This window comes from Lissotriton vulgaris, chromosome 1_1 (genome assembly GCF_964263255.1).
Source record: "Lissotriton vulgaris chromosome 1_1, aLisVul1.2, whole genome shotgun sequence".
Lineage (NCBI taxonomy): Eukaryota > Metazoa > Chordata > Amphibia > Caudata > Salamandridae > Lissotriton > Lissotriton vulgaris.
Window position 1 is genome coordinate 1,615,895,384 of NC_141685.1, and position 19,552 is coordinate 1,615,914,935.

Below are 19,552 nucleotides of genomic sequence, written 5' to 3' on the forward strand. Positions count from 1 at the left end.
AGGAGATGGGGTCCCCGGGACATAATGAGGCTTGGGGAGGGAGGGTGTGGCCCCCTCCGCTTTAAAATACATAGGGCATGGGGGATGGGGTGGGTTTGGCTGACTGGGAGGGTTGGCCACAGGGCCAACCCCCTGACTCACTACTGAAGCACTGCACAGAGTGGGCTGGCTGCATGCTGGGGGGGTGGGCACAGACTCTGGTCCGGAGGCCAGGGCCTGCAGCCAACCCTCTGCCATGCACCGCCTAAGACCATGTGTGGCGGGGTTGGATTTCAATATTACTTTATGTTAAAAAAAATATATATAGAAATTATATATAACTTTAGAAATTAACGAAAGCCCACCAGTGCTACAGCTGAATGTTAGGATTGCTGAATGCCAGGGTGGTCTAGTCTTGATTCCATCTAATGCCTCTTTTATCCACCACCTTGCCTTCCTGCCCCTTTATCTCTTGCTTGCAGGCTCTTTTCCATCCTGCCTTCTCAGTCAGTCAGTCATTAAAACTTTATTTGAGTTATTACAACCATAAAAGTATACACTATACATTTATAAACTTTATAAAAACACGAGTTAAAATTTATAAAATTGCAATTCAGTCATTTCCCGGAGGATAACCCTGGCAACATTATTTCTAACAGTATCCTCCTGAGATTTTAAAAACACATGAGAAAACATATCTGACTAGACCTTCCAAACATAATACATACATTAGAGTACAGTCTCGATAACATAAGCCTATAACTCTGTATTCTGGAGGAGCTCCCTAACTCGAATCATGTATCCTGCCTTCTCACTTTCTCACTGTTTTAAAAAAAAATGCTCTCTTCCTCCTCCTTTCTCATGGGCTACCTCTATTTCTCTTGTTCTGGGGCAAAGCCCGGTAATAAAAACAAATATGTCCTGGTATCCAAAAAAGACTGCTGGTGGTACCCACCTGCAACCGCCAGCTCAAATCAAGTTCAGCTCTCATCTCACTCCGTTGGCTCCTCTACCTCAAGCAATAATTTGCACCTAAGAGACCCTATCCCTGTGTCTGACTAGTTTAACAGTCTTTGTCTCTCCGCTCGCTCTCTCTCCCTCTCAATTCTGTCATCTTTATTTCCTCTCTGTCATCTTGCACATCACTCTCTCCCTCTCTACTCTTTAGTCAGCTATTTCTTCCACCTCTTTCATCAATCTCTATGTATTCATGTGTGTCTCTCTTTTCGCTTTCACCTCTCCCATCCCAGCTGCATGTCACAATATCAAGGTGAATAATATCGACCTATACATAGATGAACTCCAGAATATTGAGTGCCACCGTAGCTTCAAGGTTAACGTATATATGGAAGTATACATTTACTATTCTTTACTCCACATCTGCTTACCTTGGTGATAGTTTGAGTTGATATTGCAGAGCCAATATTAGGGCAGGTAATTGTTAAAACTTCAGTATTCTGGTAGAACATTCTCCCCATCAGCTCTCTCACCATTCTCCCTCTCAACTCTTCCATTGCACACTTCACTCACCACTCTGTCACTCACCCCTTCCACTTTAATCCCACTCGCCATTCCTGCCGCCCAGTCCTCTCTCTGCCTTTATCGCCACCTCTACCTGTCTCCCTTGCAACAGAGCGCGCCTCCCCCCCCCCCCCTTCTCTTTGGTCCAGCTCCACTGCTGCATCCCTGCTCCGCCCCTCCCTCCATCACTCCTCCTGCATCGCCCCGCCCCGTCCTGTGTGATGCTCTGCCTTGCCTCTCTATGCAGCGCGTCCCCCTCACTCACACACACACACTCACACCTGCGCCCCTCTCTCTTCCCCCTTTCCTACTCGTCTCCCGCATCGCCTGTCTCTCCTGCTCGTGATGCTGTTACCACGGCTCTCCCACAGCACCTGAGTCTCTACCCATCCTTCTCACTGACATCTCCTCAGCCCTCTCTCCATCGCTCGTCCACCTTGCAGACACAGTCCCTCTTTCTTGCGATGCTCAAACGTTAGGTCTCCTGGTGTGTCGCGGCGCCTCTCTCCCTCTCTCCTCTTCCCACCTCCCTGTGTTGCTCCATATCTGTCCCCCTCGTGCCGCCCCCCTCTCCTGCATGTGCTGTTGTCGGATTAGCCCTGCACTCAGTGGACGGCTTTGATGAGAAGATGGCGGATCGGGCAGAGATGTTTTCGCTCTCCACCTTTCATTCTCTGTCTCCCCCAGGATGCAGGTAAGAGAACCCCGCCGCTGGCACCCTCCCGGCTACCGCACACTGCTGGAAGCCCAATCCCCGTTTGTGGCCTGAGCCTGTTTTGGGGCCGGCATCTGATGCTGGGCGAGGGAGGGTGATGCTACCCGGGAGGGGCCTCGCCCTCTGCAGTAAAGACGCATGGGCAGTAAGAGCACTTCCGACCTCTCATGTGAGGGGTGCCCTCGGCTTTCTGAGGTACCAGGGCACCCTAGGTGTATACTGGAGTCTCCTTCCCCAGGAAACGATGCGAGCGTGTGAACAGGAGTGGTGTTTTGATTTGAAGAGGGCCTCGGCTCCTCCTCTGCAGTCACATTCAGCACCGCGGACAGCAGCGCCGGGGACTGCTGGCGCGGTGGAGAAACTCGGCCATGTGACGCAAACACGGCCACCAGTATCTGACACAGAGGCTCCCGTCAAATGGGCTCCTCTGATTGTATCATGTGTGCATGTCACTGAGACATGAGCTCATGATATGGAGACATGGGCACATGTGATGTAGCTACAGCACCGGTGTGATGGAGTGTCTGACTGGTATTGTAATATAAACTCTAATGTGACTGAGATATACGCCAATGAAATGGAAACATAGACTCGCTCTGAAGTCACGGGTTCAAGAGACAGATACATATGCTAGTTGCAGATACATGTTTGAACTGCTGTGATGCGGAACCAGGCTCGTGTCATGGAGCTCTGTGTTCAAGTGATGGAGAGATGACCTCCTGCAATGCTATACCGGTATGCCTTTGATGGGAGACACTTTCAATCATATAGAATCATGTGATGAGGGTTCTAACTAACTTGACGGGGATGCGTGTTTATGCAGTGACTTCACAGGCTCAGGTGTCGGGAATACAAGTTTATATGATGACAATTTCTTGAGATAGACAGACAAACGTGATGGGAATTCGTGCACATAGGATGGGAATGCAAAGTTTTGTGATTTTTATACAGGTTAATGAGGAGATACCGGCTTAGGTGACACAAGCTCATGTGATGAGGCTACAGGTGCATGCAACAGCCATACATGTTTCGGATATGGGATTGTGAGCTCTGGTTGCAAGATTCACGATTAAGAAAGACATTTGCTTCTATGAGGACAGGGGATACTATTTCTCTTCCTGGACTTTTGTGTGATCACTTAATGCATTCTGGGTGTTGTAGTCTTGCTTTAATTGAACAAATTAGACTAACTCTGAAAAGCATGACTTGTAGAGTAAAAGTTCAGGACTGAAGACAGTGTCCTTCATGGCCTGGAGTGAACAGGTCACCCTATATGAGGGAGATATAGTCTAATGTGATTGAAGGGCCAGTTCATGTATTGAAGATACAGAATCACGACGGATATACATGCTAATGCAATGGGAATGCAGTGATGGAGAAACATACATGATTGAAATACAGGTCCATGCCATGGCGCTTTACATCCATTACTTGGAGGTCCATGCATATGATGGAAATATATGCCTGTGATTGAAATGTCAGTTTATGGGATGGATACATAGGTTAGGATGTTGGGTTATAGACTCATGCGATGATATGTAGGCTTACTTTTTGTTATAAATGCTCATGTCATAAAGGGGCGTGCCCAGCACAATGCTGGGAATATAAATTCATGTCATAATCTTACTACTTCAAGGAATGATAAAATCTGAATCTCCTAATGTGATATTTAGGTTCTCATTTCTTGTTCATGATGTGTTTGCTCTGTTCCCTATATGATGATATACACAGGGTTTGAAAACCTCATGTTGTATTGTACAAGCACTTAACTTTCATGTGATATTTCCTCTGAACGACTCACATTACACAGCTATATGCACACAAAAATATGTTTATTTCATGCTCATATAAATATGTGAGTCACCCTCCCTGCCTCCCTCCCTAGCCTGTTATTGGGAGTAAATGTACTAATAAACTAACCATTGCATATATATTCCATATATATTATATATAAAAAAATAGTATATGTCTAGATGCGCGGAGTGTATTATGCTATTTATTATAATTATTAAAGCTGGAGAGAGTCCGAGAGGTGAAGGCTCTTGTGGGTAAGGGTGATCCTTCCCTCTGTCAACAATAGTAAGAATTATTAACAGTTGAAGTTCCAAACAAGCGTGCTTAAATTGAAGCAGAGCTAAATGGGTTAAATCCACACATAGCTGTAATACCGCAGTAGATAGGCTCAGCAAGGCTATGCTGGATGCTTTTTCAATGATGTGATTGTAACGTACGGTGCTAAAGTAGTGTGACCTAAATATAGTATCTTAAATATTATTTGAAAACACAGCAGCCTCTTGGAGTTAATAGAAAATCTACTCCAGATGGAGTGATGTTTATAATATGAGGGGGTTATGTGTGCCTTGGCTTACACACAATTGACTGTAACAGGGAACCTGTGAAACAGTAATCTGTTCTTTATAAAGTCAGGCTTTACCGGTGTAATAGTGACGTAGACATTGACTTTCACACGGTGGCAAAGTGTGTTTATTGATACACTTGTTCCAAATAACATGTTTCATCAGGTCACATTTATTTTCACTGGCATAGCATTTGTATAGCTCCCAACATCTAAGTGATTAATTAGAATTTCTGAGCACCACATTTGATTGTAATACTCCACAATTCGTGTGTGCTGATATACATTTTGTTGCTCAAATGAGGCTCTAAAACCCTCATCTGATTAGATATGGACTGTGAAACCTCACTCTGAATTACTCATACAATTATATATGTGCTCTAGAACCCACACATGAATATATATAGGAACTCATGGGATTACACGTGGGCTTTGAATCTCATGTGATTATATATAGACCGTGATCTCCTCTTGGGATTATATATGGGCCCGGAACCCCTCTTATTAGTATATATTGCTCCCAACCCTCATGTGATTATATAGGGACTGTCAGTCCCTTATGGGATCATACATGGGCTCTGAATTACTCCTGCATGGTATCAAAACTCATTCTGTAATTATGCATAGGCTTTGAGCCTGGCGCATGATCGTGTAGGGTTCTGTGCTACTTATGTGATGACAGGTCCTCACACAACGCCTCGCATGATTATGCAATGGCTAGGAACCCCTCGTGCTAGACATAGGTTCTGGTGTCTCACGTGACATGTATGCCGTGGGTAGCTCAAGGAGTTTATGCTAGAAGGCCTGGGAAATTATGGGGTGGTTTGGGTGTTCCTGCGGGGTCGTGGTTTACTAGGAATGTCTGTGGGGAGTCGGACACCCTTCGGGATTTTTCAGCACCTTCCCAAGGAGAAAGATAGAGCGCATTTTCCTGTAGACCTCTGAAGGCTGGCTTCCGGTTCAGCACCAAAGACAGCAGCACCGCGGGTTGCAGAGATCTACTCGTTTGCCTCGAGATTCAAATGCTCGCTTCGAGGAGAGGCGGTGGATCCGCAGGACTGCGGTGGGTGTATCCAGCAGTACCGTGGACTGGATCACTGTCTGCAGCATCAGCACCAGAGACGTCAGCACTGGACGTCCTGAGAGGCGTCAGAAGATCCTTTCCCCGGGAGAGGCGTTGGGGGAGAGGAGTATTGGAGACTCTCCTACAATGCCCAGAACAGACGCTGCCTTTACGTACATCACCACCGACAGCAGAGCTGGAACACTGCTGGCCTGTGGTGCTCTGATAATCCTCCGTGGGCGTCGCGCGACCCATTCCCTGGGAGAGGCGGTGTGGACGAGGCGGGGCCGGGGTGTCTTTAGCAGAGCCCTGAACTAATCTTCTGCCCACAGCATCAGCACCACGGCTAGCAGCATTAGGGATGCTCCGGCGATGCGCTCTGCGCTTCCTCCTGGCTGCAAGCATTCTGGCACTGCTCCCACTCTGTTGTTTTCTTTTTCCTTGACCTCGGTTCTCATATGTCTTCAGCTTTGTGTGTGCTTGCGGATTCTGCATTTCCCCTAGTCTGCCCCCTTAGCATACAGATGCTGGTCTGGATAAGAAGGGAGGGACTTATCACCAACGCAAATATACCTCTAGTACAGACGGGTAAACAAAGGGTGCAAGGGTGGTTGGCCTCTTGGGTGAATGAATTTAGAAAGGGGTGGATGAATGGGGAGGACGTGGAAAGATGGGTGTAGATGTAACAATGTAGTAAGGCAGTGAGTGAGGCTGCTATGGCAAAGAGGAGGCCAATGTCGCGTCTTTAGTTAATTTAAAGGCGGCAGAAGGTACGGCGCTGTGTGCGCTACGGAAGTGCATGTACCTTTAATGCGAGGACGTGTCTGTTGTATGGATTAAGTGACCGATAGCGTAGCCTCTGTGACCTGGGATAGGGTGAATGGGAACAGTAAAGAGTAGGGGCGGGTGAAGCACTCGGCCGTGCTCCTCTCCAGAGCCTGGGTGTGGCTGCAGTGAGGCAGAGGGTGTCTGGGCGCACTGTCAGCGCCTTCAGCCCTACGCCCTGCCCTGAGCTTGTCGGTTCATTCATCGCCGACTCCGGTGAGGGGCACGTGACACTCTGACGCATTCAGGGCCACGTCTTGCACGCTGCACCTTCCACGTTATCCAATCCAGCCCCACGGCTCACATGGCTAGTGTTTGCTGCACCTCCAGCGGCCTCTCTTTGAAATGATCCAAGAACGGATTCAACTGTGATTCACAGAGACGCTCTCTGGCCACTCTGCCCCTCCCCACACCCCAAGACTGAATCACGCCAGACATTCTACACAGCATACTAGCAGGAAAGGCGCGCCCTCTCTGTGCTCATCCCGTGTTTTACAAGGCTGGAAATCCCTGAGCAGTGTTAGCTTATAAACTGCTGCCCCGTCCCTGGGGCCGGACATGCTGCTAAGTGAAGTCTTTGTTTATCTCTTAGTTATGTTATGGTAACTGTGATCTGTATAGTGCTGTATTGCTACTATATGTCAAGACACGCCTGCTCTCTGTTCTTTCACAGTTTGTCGGGTCTCGTCATCATCATCGTTCTTTTCAAAAATCCTCTGGGAAAGTGCTTTCCTGTCCTCATCGTCACAGTCTCCAATGCTGGAAATACTCAGCCTGCGTCCACTGTCCCACTGTCCAAGGCCGGGAATGCTCAGTCTGTCCTCATTGTCACAGTCGTTATTGTCCACTTCTTCTATTTGAGATTTTCTCTTTTTAATGCTCGAGCTACACCGCGCCAGCCGACACGTGTTTCGTCAAAGTATAGGTCGCTTTGACTCTTCAGGGCTGCCTTCTATTCTAGGTGTGTGTTGTAATTCCACTATACCGATGATAATTCCAACCCGGTTAGGGTAGTCCTCCAGTTGCTTCTGTTGCTCGAGTTTGCCCGGATATTTCCACTGTGTAAGTAGCAGGACTTGTGTCCGATTGTAAGGGATGAAAGGTTTGTACACACCATTGGAGACAGAGGCCGTATTCTCGGCAGGATGGAACAGGGGATACCACAAATTAACCGAAGATAACATTTGGAAACACGACACAAATTGAGGAGTGAATTGTCCGCATTTATAGTCTGAACTAGTTCGATTTCAGAATTTTGAGAGTCCTGTTCCTCCTTTCATCCCTTATGGTCGGATGGGGTTGGGAGGGTCACCCCTTTCCTGTGGCACCACTACCTTAAATCTTCTAGCCTAACAGGCATCTTTCAGAAATATAGCAGAGCGCAACACGTCCCTGAGAACAAGAACCCTGCCCTTTGTGTGTATTTGACTCATTGTCATAGTCTCCAAAACTGCGCATGCTCAGTCAGTGGTTGTGGTGTCGGGCCTCAGGCCCACATGATGGCAATGACTGACACAGACACCAGGTGGTAGGTGGCCACGAGCAAGTGCACCCGGGCCCTTTTATTGGCAGGGCCACGTCACTCGTGACACCAGTGATGGATGGGTGGGGCTGCAAGTGTGTCTAGCCGTCAAGGGAGTGGCTGGGAATACAGCTGCCTACGGAACACTAGAACATGTTCTGCAGAACACTACAGTGGTTATCTCAGTGACTGTTGGGCGTAGCTCACCCTGCGCTCATTTTCATAGCGTCCACGCAAGATCTCTCTGTGCTCTTTGCCACAGTTTCTAGGACAAAACATGCCTCTACACACTATGAAAGAGCAGGTTAAAACATATTCAATACTCCATAACGTTCCTTCCTATTCCTTCTCCCTTTAGAACTGCTTCAACATATTTCATTTTCTTTTACTCCTCCGATTGAGAGCAAATATATAAAAAAGTACAATAATTTTTAATTACAATGTTTTAATCCTAAGAGTTTTAATGGATCTCTTAAGATCAGACGCAGTTTAAAAATCAATAGGCTAGATACTGTTGATAAACAAAGATTATTAAAGTGTACACATTTCCTTAATATGGGAGCCAAAGTCTCAGCAGAATACTATGGAAATTATGAGTTATGAATATCATGCTACAAAAATATCATAGACAGAACATCGACCACAAAAATATTATGAAGGTAAGCATATATAGGTAAATATAGTATACTATTCTTAACCCCACATATATGTATCTTGATGATCTGTATATAATATATTACCCTGTATGGGTTGCCACTGGGAATTAATTTGGTGAGTGTTTCCATAGGAAATTCGTTTTTTTTGATTCTAATAACTTTGGCACCGTTTGACAAATCTTCACAAAATATTCCCCAAAAAGTGCTATTTTTTGCCCAGTTTGTGCATGGAAACTTTCAGGGTGATCCCTCAAGCAGAGGCCAAGAAAAAAGGGGGTCCCAAAACGCAAAAGCACCATGCATTTTCCATAGACTACTTTAGGCAGGGCTACAGCAAAAGCTGTTTAATGGAATTACACCAAATTTGACAGGAAGCTAGATCTTGGTCCACCGATTGTGCTTTTTGTTATTTGGTGTAAATCTGTTCCATAGTTTTTTAGAAATTAAGGGAAAAATATATTTGTATATCTGGACGGTTAGGTCCACAAGATGTTCGAAACTTTCACGGGAACGCTAATTAAAAAATTAAGCACTCTGATTTTCCAGGGAGCTTTATTATTTCCCTTGGGAAGTTCGCTCCTGTGAGAGTCACACTCCAGTGAGAGCAAGTGCTCTGATTGGCTGTCAGCAACATCAGAAAAAACATAACGCACCGGGAGATTGGGTCCTCAGGGCCTAATGAGGCTTGTGGAGGGGTGCGGCCACATGACCCCTTTTAAAATACTCAAGGCCCTGGGTGTTGGGGGTTCCCAGGGCCTAATGAGGCTTGGAGAGGGGAGCCCTATGGCCCCTCCTTTTTTTATATGGTCCTCGGGGATGGGATCTCCAGGGCCTAATAAGGCTCACAGTGGGGAGGCCATGAGGCTACCCTCCCCTTTTTTATTATATTTGGCCCTGGGCATGGGGTCCCTGGGATCTGAAGCCCAACCCTATGATGGACATGGCAAAGGCTGTGCACTGTGTGGGGTTGGTAGCCTGCTGGGGGTTTCACCAAAGGTCCTAGTGGCAGGCCATGCCCTGTGATGAGCCTCCACTGTGCTCGGCCAAAGGCTGTGTACGACATGGGTTTGGTTGCCGGCGGAGAGTTGGAAGCATAATGTGGCTGCAACACAGGGTATGCAGCTAACCCCATGACATGCACAAGCAAATTCTGTGCATGGCAGAGTGTTTGCTGTTTTTGGGTGGCAGCCTGCGGAGAGTTGGGCATAGGACCAGGCTGCAAGCCAGACCCTGCTGCCAACCCCATGCCACATGCGCCTAAAAGCCATGCTCAAATTGAAATTTGCTTCCTGCAGGGGATAATCTGCATCCGGGTAATTTGACTACATGATGCCAACTCCCTGCGGTACACGGCCAAAAGCCGTGTCCAGCGTGAGGTTGGCTTCCTGTGGGAGGTTTGCCGCAAGGCTTGGCGTGGGTTGGCTTTATGTATTGTAATAAAATATTACTTTACATTAAAAAACCCTGAAAATTCACTGAAAAACAACAAAGATTAAAGTAAAATTATAGTTAGCTGAATATGTCCGTCACAACATTAACATTTTGAACAAGAAAGAATACAGAAATTCACTAGTTAGAAGAGATAACTATAACTTGCGACTCACCACGCACTGCTTATGACCTCACATGTTACATTACTCATGACATCTTCTATGACATCATTGAAGACATCACTCAAGACATTATCCAATCTAATGTTGTTACTGACATATGTACCTAACTATAACGTTACTTTAACCTTCATTTTTTTCAGTGAATTTCTAAGTTTTTTTTAAAAACAAAAGCTTGTCTTTTCATCACACCTAACTATAACGTTACCTTCACCTTTTTTCAGTTCATATATATATATATATATATATATATATATATATATATATATATATATATATATATATATATATATCCTACTGTTGTGTTACATTTACTATACACTACAAGATGGCCGCCTTGTTTCATGTTAGGCCCTAGTCCCCTTGTTTGTGTCCACACCTGACCAGTAGTGGGAGTGATTATGTATGATAAAAACAATGTCGGATACAAACACAGTGCATCACACACTGACGAAGGCAGACCGCCGAAACGCGTCTGTGTGCACCCCTCCGCTGAATAAAATCTAGCGCGTTTGTATTCCTCAACCTCGAGTGCTGTCATTCTTTCCAGGAGGAGTGGGAAGGATTTTGGAGCGTGAATGTGTGGCGGTGTCCACGAACCGCCGACAGCACCCGCCGTCGAGTGAGCAGCCGTTTTTTCGTGGAGAAGGAGCGTTTTCTAAGTGCACGGCTGCGCACCGCCTGATCCAATCCGGGAGTTCGAGTCTGGTCACGGACTACAGAGGAGAACGCGAGCCCCGTGTCTCCCGAGGAAGACGTCTCCGGTGAGCATTGTATTGCATGCAGATATTGATTGCTACTCCCGTCTCTGCACGTCAGGGAGTTTTGGAATTGTGTGGCAAGGCGACAGAGGACTGAGGCTAAGAACGCGCGTTTAAAATTGCGGAGGGGCAGCACTATCTAAAAGCGCGAGTCAACAGTAAGAGTTCAATACTGTTTATGACACGCGCTGTTCCGACATGTTTTCTGATGCGGAACGGCAATCGGCAGCGAAGGGCATGTTCAAAAGGCAGATAAGACCGCCTGCGTCAACTGGAACGCCTACAGTGGAGGCGCCCAGCAATCCACTTCTGATAGTAATAACGAAATTGGAACGCCTGCATGAAAGGGAAATCCGCAAATGGTGGGAGGCAACAAGCCTCACTAATTATATTGAGGAAGAACGGGTACCAAGGGGGTTGAGAGTCCACACTGTTCCCTCCTATGAGAATCCGGACCCGCAACTGCTAACAGATTGGTTCGAACATACTGCCCAATACTGTGAGGGCACACTGAAAATACTTGTGAAATATGCCTGGAGCGACAGGGAGCGAGCACTGGCAGATATTCAAGTGATTGACAACGAGCTTGAGAGTGAAACTGATCCCAGCCAAGTGGTTATCATCACACAAATGAAAGAACAGATGAAGGCTAGGTTGATCAAATATGAATCTAAAATAAGGCTCCGTAAACAAGAAAAATACGAAAGGGACGCCAACGACTATCTAACTGGACGCGTCCTTACGTATGCAAAAAAGTTTGACGCTCCACGCAAAGCCCTCCAGAAGAGCAGAAAAGAAGGTGCTGGGACAACTAGCGGTACTGGAGAAGTCACCTCTGAATCTGACATAACTGAGAATGAAGCAGAAGAGAATCAGTCAGACCCAGATACACGCACTACTAACAGGGGGCCTAAAGCGGCGGACAAAAGCACCAAGACTCCTTTTCAGGAGGAGTACGAAGTAATACAAAGTACATGGCTCCGAGGTGGGAAGAACAAGCCCCCAGACACGGATATCCAAGGAGCAGAAAAGGACGCAGAACCAGACGGGCAGGCGGGGGGAACAAGAGGAAGAGGCAGAGGCGCCCGAGCACCCCGTTGGACCAATCGGAAGCGCACCAACAAGAAACAATAGCCCCAGCTATTCATTCAAGTGGAACCAACACCACCACTAACCCCCCAGGTAACTCCATCACCAATAACGTGGTTACTAACTTAACGGTGGTCAATCTCACCCCTAGAGAACTGACAAAGGAAGAAGAACAAGTCCTAAGTCTTGGACTGACCTTTTGTCCAAACAGTGAGTTGGAATATACCCAAACTAAAATAGACCTGTTCCGCTTCACCCGCAAACTTAAATTACATAAACATTTCAAAATGCGGCCACATCTACAACATAAAGAAAACCAAGGGCGAAGAATTACAGCATCAGACGTACTGAGCGGCAAAGATCTACGCTCAGTTGAGATATTAACAGATCTGGAATTAGAACAAACACAGGACCTTGCAGATTTGGATCCAGCCCAAAGAGCTGAAGTGCAGGGTATTGAACAGGACAGTGAAAACAGTGGTTTTAAACCTCCGTCCACCTTTGTTCCTCAATCCCCTTGGGATGCCATAGATGTGTTCTCGGAAGCGATGAATGATGACCTATTAAAACTACGGAAAAGTAACCAAAAGAACCCCCACCAAAATATCACGGAACAACAGAGAACTGCCTTGAAAGGATTAACGATGGACACGAAAATAATTGTGAAGCCCTCTGATAAGGGCGGGAACGTGGTTCTGATGACCCGTGAATATTATACAAAGGAAGCATTGAGGCAACTCTCAGATGAGAAATTTTATACTAAATGCACTAATGATACCTACCAACAGAGTATCATAGAATATGACAAACTCATCTCCAAATGGTACAACCAACATATGCTGAACAAAGATGAACATCTGTTCCTACGTACCACTTGCCCAATGACACCAACTTTCTACCACCTCCCAAAACTTCACAAAAATCGTGACCACCCACCTGGACGCCCGATTATTTCTTCCATCGGGAGTCTAACGGAGAACATGTCTCGCTTTGTGGACCACACCTTATTTCCTCTTGTGTCCAACTTGGACTCGTATATACGAGACACAAAAGATTTTTTGATGAAACTGAACAATCTGGTGTGGGAACAGGACTATCTTTTAATGGTATTAGACATTACCAGCCTCTATACTATTATCGATCATAGCCATGGACTAGAGGCGGTCAAATGGGCATTGGAACAACGCCAACTACGATTTTCCAGACACAATCTAATGATTCTGGAATTCGTAGAATTTTGTCTAAAACACAATATATTCCTGTTTGAAGAGCAGTTATACATCCAGAAGTCTGGTACGGCGATGGGTACCTGCTTTGCTCCCAGCTACGCGAACTTGTTCGTGGGGTGGTGGGAGGAGCAGGTACCCAGGAGCTGCAGAGTTGGGGAAGAAGAGGGCAAGGTCATCTGCTGGCATCGATATATCGATGATCTTTTCATTGTGTGGAGAGGTACCCCTGAGACAGCTCGGGAATACATCAATGTACTTAACAACAATCAACTTAATCTGCGATTTTCTGGGACAGTGAGTCCAGTGGCAGCGGACTACCTGGACCTTAAAATATACGCAGAAGATGGTCAACTCCACACTAACCTCTTCAGAAAGCAAACTGCTGGCAACTCTACACTGCATGCCAGCAGTAGCCATCCACCCCAATTAATCAGGAGCATCCCCTACGGGGAATTGCTAAGACTCCGCAGGAACTGCTCTAAACCCTCGGATTTCGAAGCGGCTGCTTCGGAATGCATATCCCGCTTTAAAGCTAGGGGATATGGCGAGAGCATGCTCCATAACACTCTAAAAAGAGTAAGGAAAATAGAGAGACAGTCCCTCCTGACCAGTAACATCGATCAGGTTAACCGTAGGGGCAAGTCAGGTGAGGATCAAGGCAAGTTCAGAGTTATAACTCCCTATTCTACAGGTGCAGATAATTTCAGAGCCATGCTACGTAAGAATTGGCATATTCTTCTAACAGACAGCGTGCTCAAAGAAGATCTTCCATCTCAGCCACTCCTAACCTTTAGCAAAGCTAAATCATTAGGCGACATACTGGTGCACAGCCATCTCGAAAAGGTGTCCCTGAGAACGAACACTTTGAGGGAGCAACGAGGCTTTTACCCCTGCGGCCGCTGCAAAGCGTGCGCAGGTAGTAAACGTGTACTCTCGTATATAATACCAGAGACTGGCAGGAAAATCTATATAAATAAATTCATCACCTGCAGCACCCAGTATGCCGTATATTGCCTGCAGTGCCCCTGTGGCTTACGCTACATTGGGAGCACTATCAAGGAGATAAAGCTTAGAATATTGGAACATATGCGAGCCATCGACAAAACAGATCAGACGTATCCGATGGCTCGCCATTTTGCGGAAGTACACAATCGAGATCGGAGCAAGCTCCAGTACTTCGGCCTCGATACTGTACCCCACAATATTCGTGGAGGTGACCGATTACGCAGACTAAGGAGACTAGAGTCCCGTTACATCATTGATCTGTGTACTAAATATCCTAAAGGTCTCAACAGTGGGGAGGAGATGGCCTTCCATCTAGGGAAATGAGCAGATAAGATCTGATATACACCATCCCAAGATGATAGTGCAACTGATTACACTGAAACTAGAACTTCTCAGATTATCATACTCGGAACATGTGTATATTAATGTATATAATAGCTCTGAAAAGTGCATCCAATTCGTTTCCTGTACACAGTAGTTTTTTGTACATAGTAGTATGTGAGAGACAACTCGTGGTTATTTGACTGATGGCATATGCTTCTCTTGGTATAACCCATAATCAGGTACTTGATAATCATCATTAATATCTTGTGACTTTGATTGAATGAATATTATATTTGATCGGACAGAATGCAGAAGCTTATTTCCAATACCTCTCTACATACACAATTTCCACTGTATATAATATGCACTTTAACCACTTTTGTTTCAATTTTGAATTTATGTAACAATTTCCGTTCAAAATGTGGTTCATATTGTGAACAACTATACATGCCCTCGCCGATATTGCACGCGATGCATTTCACTTGACACCCACTTATTCAAAACCCCCCCTGTAGCTATGCTCAGCTTGCAGCTGTGGTTTGAGAATTGATTTAATTTTCTTTTTGTACAGGTGATCTGGCACATGTAATATATATGGGGACTTAAGCCGATCCACGGCTTTATTATTTCATGCTAATTTTTGCCATTTTATTGTGATTAGCCTAACTGGATACAATGCAATTGCCCATCTGGGGGCTTTATTTAGTTAAATCCTACTGTTGTGTTACATTTACTATACACTACAAGATGGCCGCCTTGTTTCATGTTAGGCCCTAGTCCCCTTGTTTGTGTCCACACCTGACCAGTAGTGGGAGTGATTATGTATGATAAAAACAATGTCGGATACAAACACAGTGCATCACACACTGACGAAGGCAGACCGCCGAAACGCGTCTGTGTGCACCCCTCCGCTGAATAAAATCTAGCGCGTTTGTATTCCTCAACCTCGAGTGCTGTCATTCTTTCCAGGAGGAGTGGGAAGGATTTTGGAGCGTGAATATATATATATATATATATATATTTTTTTTTCAGTGAATAAATACAAAATATTGACAAAGGCAAGTTCCTTGCCGAAACGTGTATCTCTTCTGTGACCAGTCATGGGAGGCCCATGACAATAAAGATATGCTACAGATTTTACTCACCTCATATGCGTGCCCTCTTCTTGTTCAGAGGAAGTAGGATGTGTATTTCATATTATGTATATATATATACGGATATAGATATAGATATAGATATATATATATATATATATATATATATATATAGTGTAATTGTGGCAATCACCACTGTGTAGTTGTCATTAGTCAGAGTTTTCATATGAAGAAAGTTTTTTGCTTTGCTGAAAACTTTAGAACTGTTTGTAAAATCATCACCAAAGTTTCCACAAAAAAGATAATCCACCTCGGCAACTTCTTGAAAAGTTTTGTGCTAGTCTGTCAAGTGGGGGACCTGAAAAAGGCAGGGTCCCAAAACATTTTTTTCAACAATGAATTCCCTTAGGAAAATTTGGGAAGTAATACAGAACAACTCCAAATTCGTAAAAAGTTAGAACTATTGTCAGAAAGCATGCATTTCCTTATTTGATATAAACCTTGTTCAGCTGTTTTCTGGAAAATGGCTTTTAAAGAGGTGCTCAGGGTGTTCATGAAGGAGTTAAAACATATGTTATCTGGATGGTAGGTCCCGTAAGACCATCATTTAAAAAAATGGGGCTTTGTGATTGCTGAGGGAGCATTTCTTCTCTTGATCCATTTCGGTACAGCAATACCTAAGCTGGTACAGCGGTTCGGAAAGACTTGATTGGCTAGCTGCAGCTGGAAACAAATTGCTGTGGCTGCTGAGTCTTGAATTTTTTTAAATAAAAAGCCCATAACAGTGCAGGATGGGGACACCAATAGATTATAACACAAACAATATTATCTGGGGATGGGTATCGCAGTACTAAGCAGTTGGTACATGGTAAATAAGAGAGGAGGGGGGCAGTCCAAGGACAGTGGCAGCACAATGGACCTGAAGATGGCAGGGGCATGCACATGGAGAACGGGGGGCAGAGAAGAGATGCATGGGCAATAACATAAGGCAGTGGCAGTACAGGGGCATTGGAAGCACAATGGACCAAGGAGCAGGGTCATGCACATTGAGAACGGTGGAAGGCAGCGTGAGCAAAGGAGGGTGTTTGTAGCACAGCTGCACCAGTATTGACGGGAATGGGGCACGCACACTGATAATGATGGTGCATAGGAGAGGGGGCAGTGATAGATACAGAGGGGAGTAGTAGTGCGCACGAAGGGGCAAAAAGCTCACCACAGGAGGGAGGGGGAGGGGGACAAACACAGAGAGGAGGGTAGGAGGAGGGGGGCAGGGACTGCAACAGAGAGCCGTGGCAGTAGTACAGGGCAGGAAGCTGACCAGGGAGTGCAGGCTGCGGTGTGGTGGTCCCCCCAGGGAGGAGATAGGCCTGTGCCTGCCCCCCACGGTACATGGCCTTAGGCCTCCGGCATTGGAGGTGTTGAATGAATATTTAAAAAACTGAAATTCACAGTAACAACAAAGATAAAATAGACTTTATAGTTAAGTATGCTAATATAATCTTATCTTATGTTAACAAAACACAGAAATGTACTGTAAAAACAGGGTTAAAGTGACATTATAGTTGAGAGTTGAAATGAGTGAAAAACAAATGTTTTAAAAAAAACTGATATTCAGCAATTATCTTTTAGAGAGCTAACTATACCTTGCACCTCCACCATGCACTTCTTATGAGCTCATGTATAATATCCCTTAAGACATGTTAAATGACATCAATAATGACATCCCTGATGACGCCTCAAATGGCATCACTGATGACCAAATGGATGGCATCACTGATGACATCATCCAAGCTACTGCTCTTCAAATTACTCTACAAACCGCAAATTCATTTTAGAAAACAATGTAGCTTGTAAAGGGACCACAAACATATACAGCATACATTGACTGTATGCACATGGGTGCATTTACGAAATAGAAATAGTGTAGTCCTTGAAACAAGTCTTTGAAAAGTAAGGTAGTGCACAGTTCAACTACCAGTAAATCTGTATGTGCAAACTTCATTTCAATTTAACAAGGTAGAGGCTGAGTGCAACTAGAGTGAGTTTGATACTTACTTTCAAAGTAGGTTGTGGCTTAAATCAAAGTTCTCTTGCCAAAATATGGGAGAAAAACAAATCTTATCCTTACATTATTCACTCATGGATTTCTGTGCACATGCTGACATTTAAAAGTTGTCATGGAGTGCTATCATTAATTTCTATGTAAACTGAAGATTGTTAAAGTGCAGATATTTATTTCCAAAAGTTCATTACAAATTTTCAAACTATATACATTGTTGGATATTTTATAATGTGTGGGTGACTCAATTACAAATGGTTCAAGTCAGCGCACGATTGTAAGTGTTGTGCTAATGGTGTATCCCATTTTGATAATTTCAGGAATATGTGCAAGGTCAGTCAGTCAGTCAATTATCTTTATTCGATTATTAAAAATCATAAAAGAACGAGCATGAATTACATAACAGCATTTCATCAGAGCACAAGTTGTTACAAAGTTAAAACAAACAATCATTATTTTAAAAACACTAAAATCACAATGAGTCATACAAAGATATTTAAAAAAATGATAACAAGATAAAAAAGGGGCTTATTAAAGCACAAAACATTTGAATGAATGAGATAAAGAGGAAAATCATTATTCAGGGATAGGGTGCCTATATCTTGTACGGTGCTTATTTAAACGTGCTCCTGCAACTAAAAAACTAGCAACAGAAAAAGCTACTTTTACGTTAGGGAGGAGTTGCAAAAACAACAGGGCTGGTTTTACCTGAATAAAGCCTTGATTACGTAAGATTGGAAGCAGGTATCTTTTTCTAATCTCACTATAATGTCCGCAAAACATGATAAAGTGCATCGTATCCTGTGTGGAAAAGTGGTCACAATCACATGGTTCAGCATCATCGGGTCTATTCCAGATTCTAAAATTGCCCAGGATAAAGTGAATCAAATCAAAACGAAATCTCGTTAAAAGGAAACGGTGACAAGAATTAGTTACCAGGAAAAGATATGGTTCCATTCCTGGAACAGATGACAACATACAGTGTTTCCTTACCATGTTTTTTTTTAGCTCTATAGCTTCCCTCTCCAGGACATATAGATTTGTCAGGGTGTTTTTAACTGATTTAAGGTCTTCGTGACTAATCACATCTGGAGATGAGAAAAGTTCCGGGCGTCCAGCTAAGATTAGCTGCGTTTGTACGTGTCTTACCGACGGGATGTTAAGGGCTCTATCCAGGGCTAAACAATCTTTTAAAATAGTGTGATTTAAAGTAAGCTCCTGGTTAAGCCAAGTTTTCATCCAACCAATCACTGGGGCTAGTTTTAAAATGTCAGATATATAGCCCAATCCTAGCTCTGTGTGCAGTGCAAAGGTCGAAGTCGATTGGGGGACAGAAAGCAGAGATCTCAGAAATTTATTTTCTACTTTCTGTATTTTATCAGAGCTAGTGTACCCCCAAATAACGGAGCCATACTGGGCAACGGACAAGCATTTTGCTTTATAGACTTTGATGATGCTCTCCATAGGACGGGCGCCTAGTTTTTTAGCAAAGCCTAGCAACCCTGCTGCCGCTCTTGCAACAGCGTTGCTTTTGACTGAATGCTGAGGACCCCAGGTGCCCTTTTCGTCAAAGGTCACTCCTAAGTATGGAAAGGAAGGGACTCTCCTGACCTCTTTACCAGCACAGTAAAATGTTTTCGACTTTCTTTTCCTGCCTGCAGCTCCAGCAATCATTATATGAGATTTCTCTGTGTTGATTTTCATGTCCAGCGAGGACATAAAATCTCCAAAAGATAGGAGGAGT

The 19,552-nt window shown here is 44.7% G+C and overlaps 1 protein-coding gene across 2 annotated transcripts in view; it reads left to right on the forward strand.

Annotated features, from left to right (window-relative positions):
* Nucleotides 1-1,762: 1,762 nt before the first annotated feature.
* The window catches only part of MAPK8IP2 (mitogen-activated protein kinase 8 interacting protein 2), a 256,306-nt gene continuing 238,516 nt past the window's right edge, over nt 1,763-19,552 (forward strand). For both annotated transcript variants that reach the window (XM_086918822.1, XM_086918823.1), the window contains exon 1: nt 1,763-2,194. In XM_086918822.1, the coding sequence (XP_086774948.1) occupies nt 2,130-2,194 (65 nt within the window). In that variant the 5' untranslated portion in view covers nt 1,763-2,129. The remainder of the gene's footprint in view (nt 2,195-19,552) is intronic.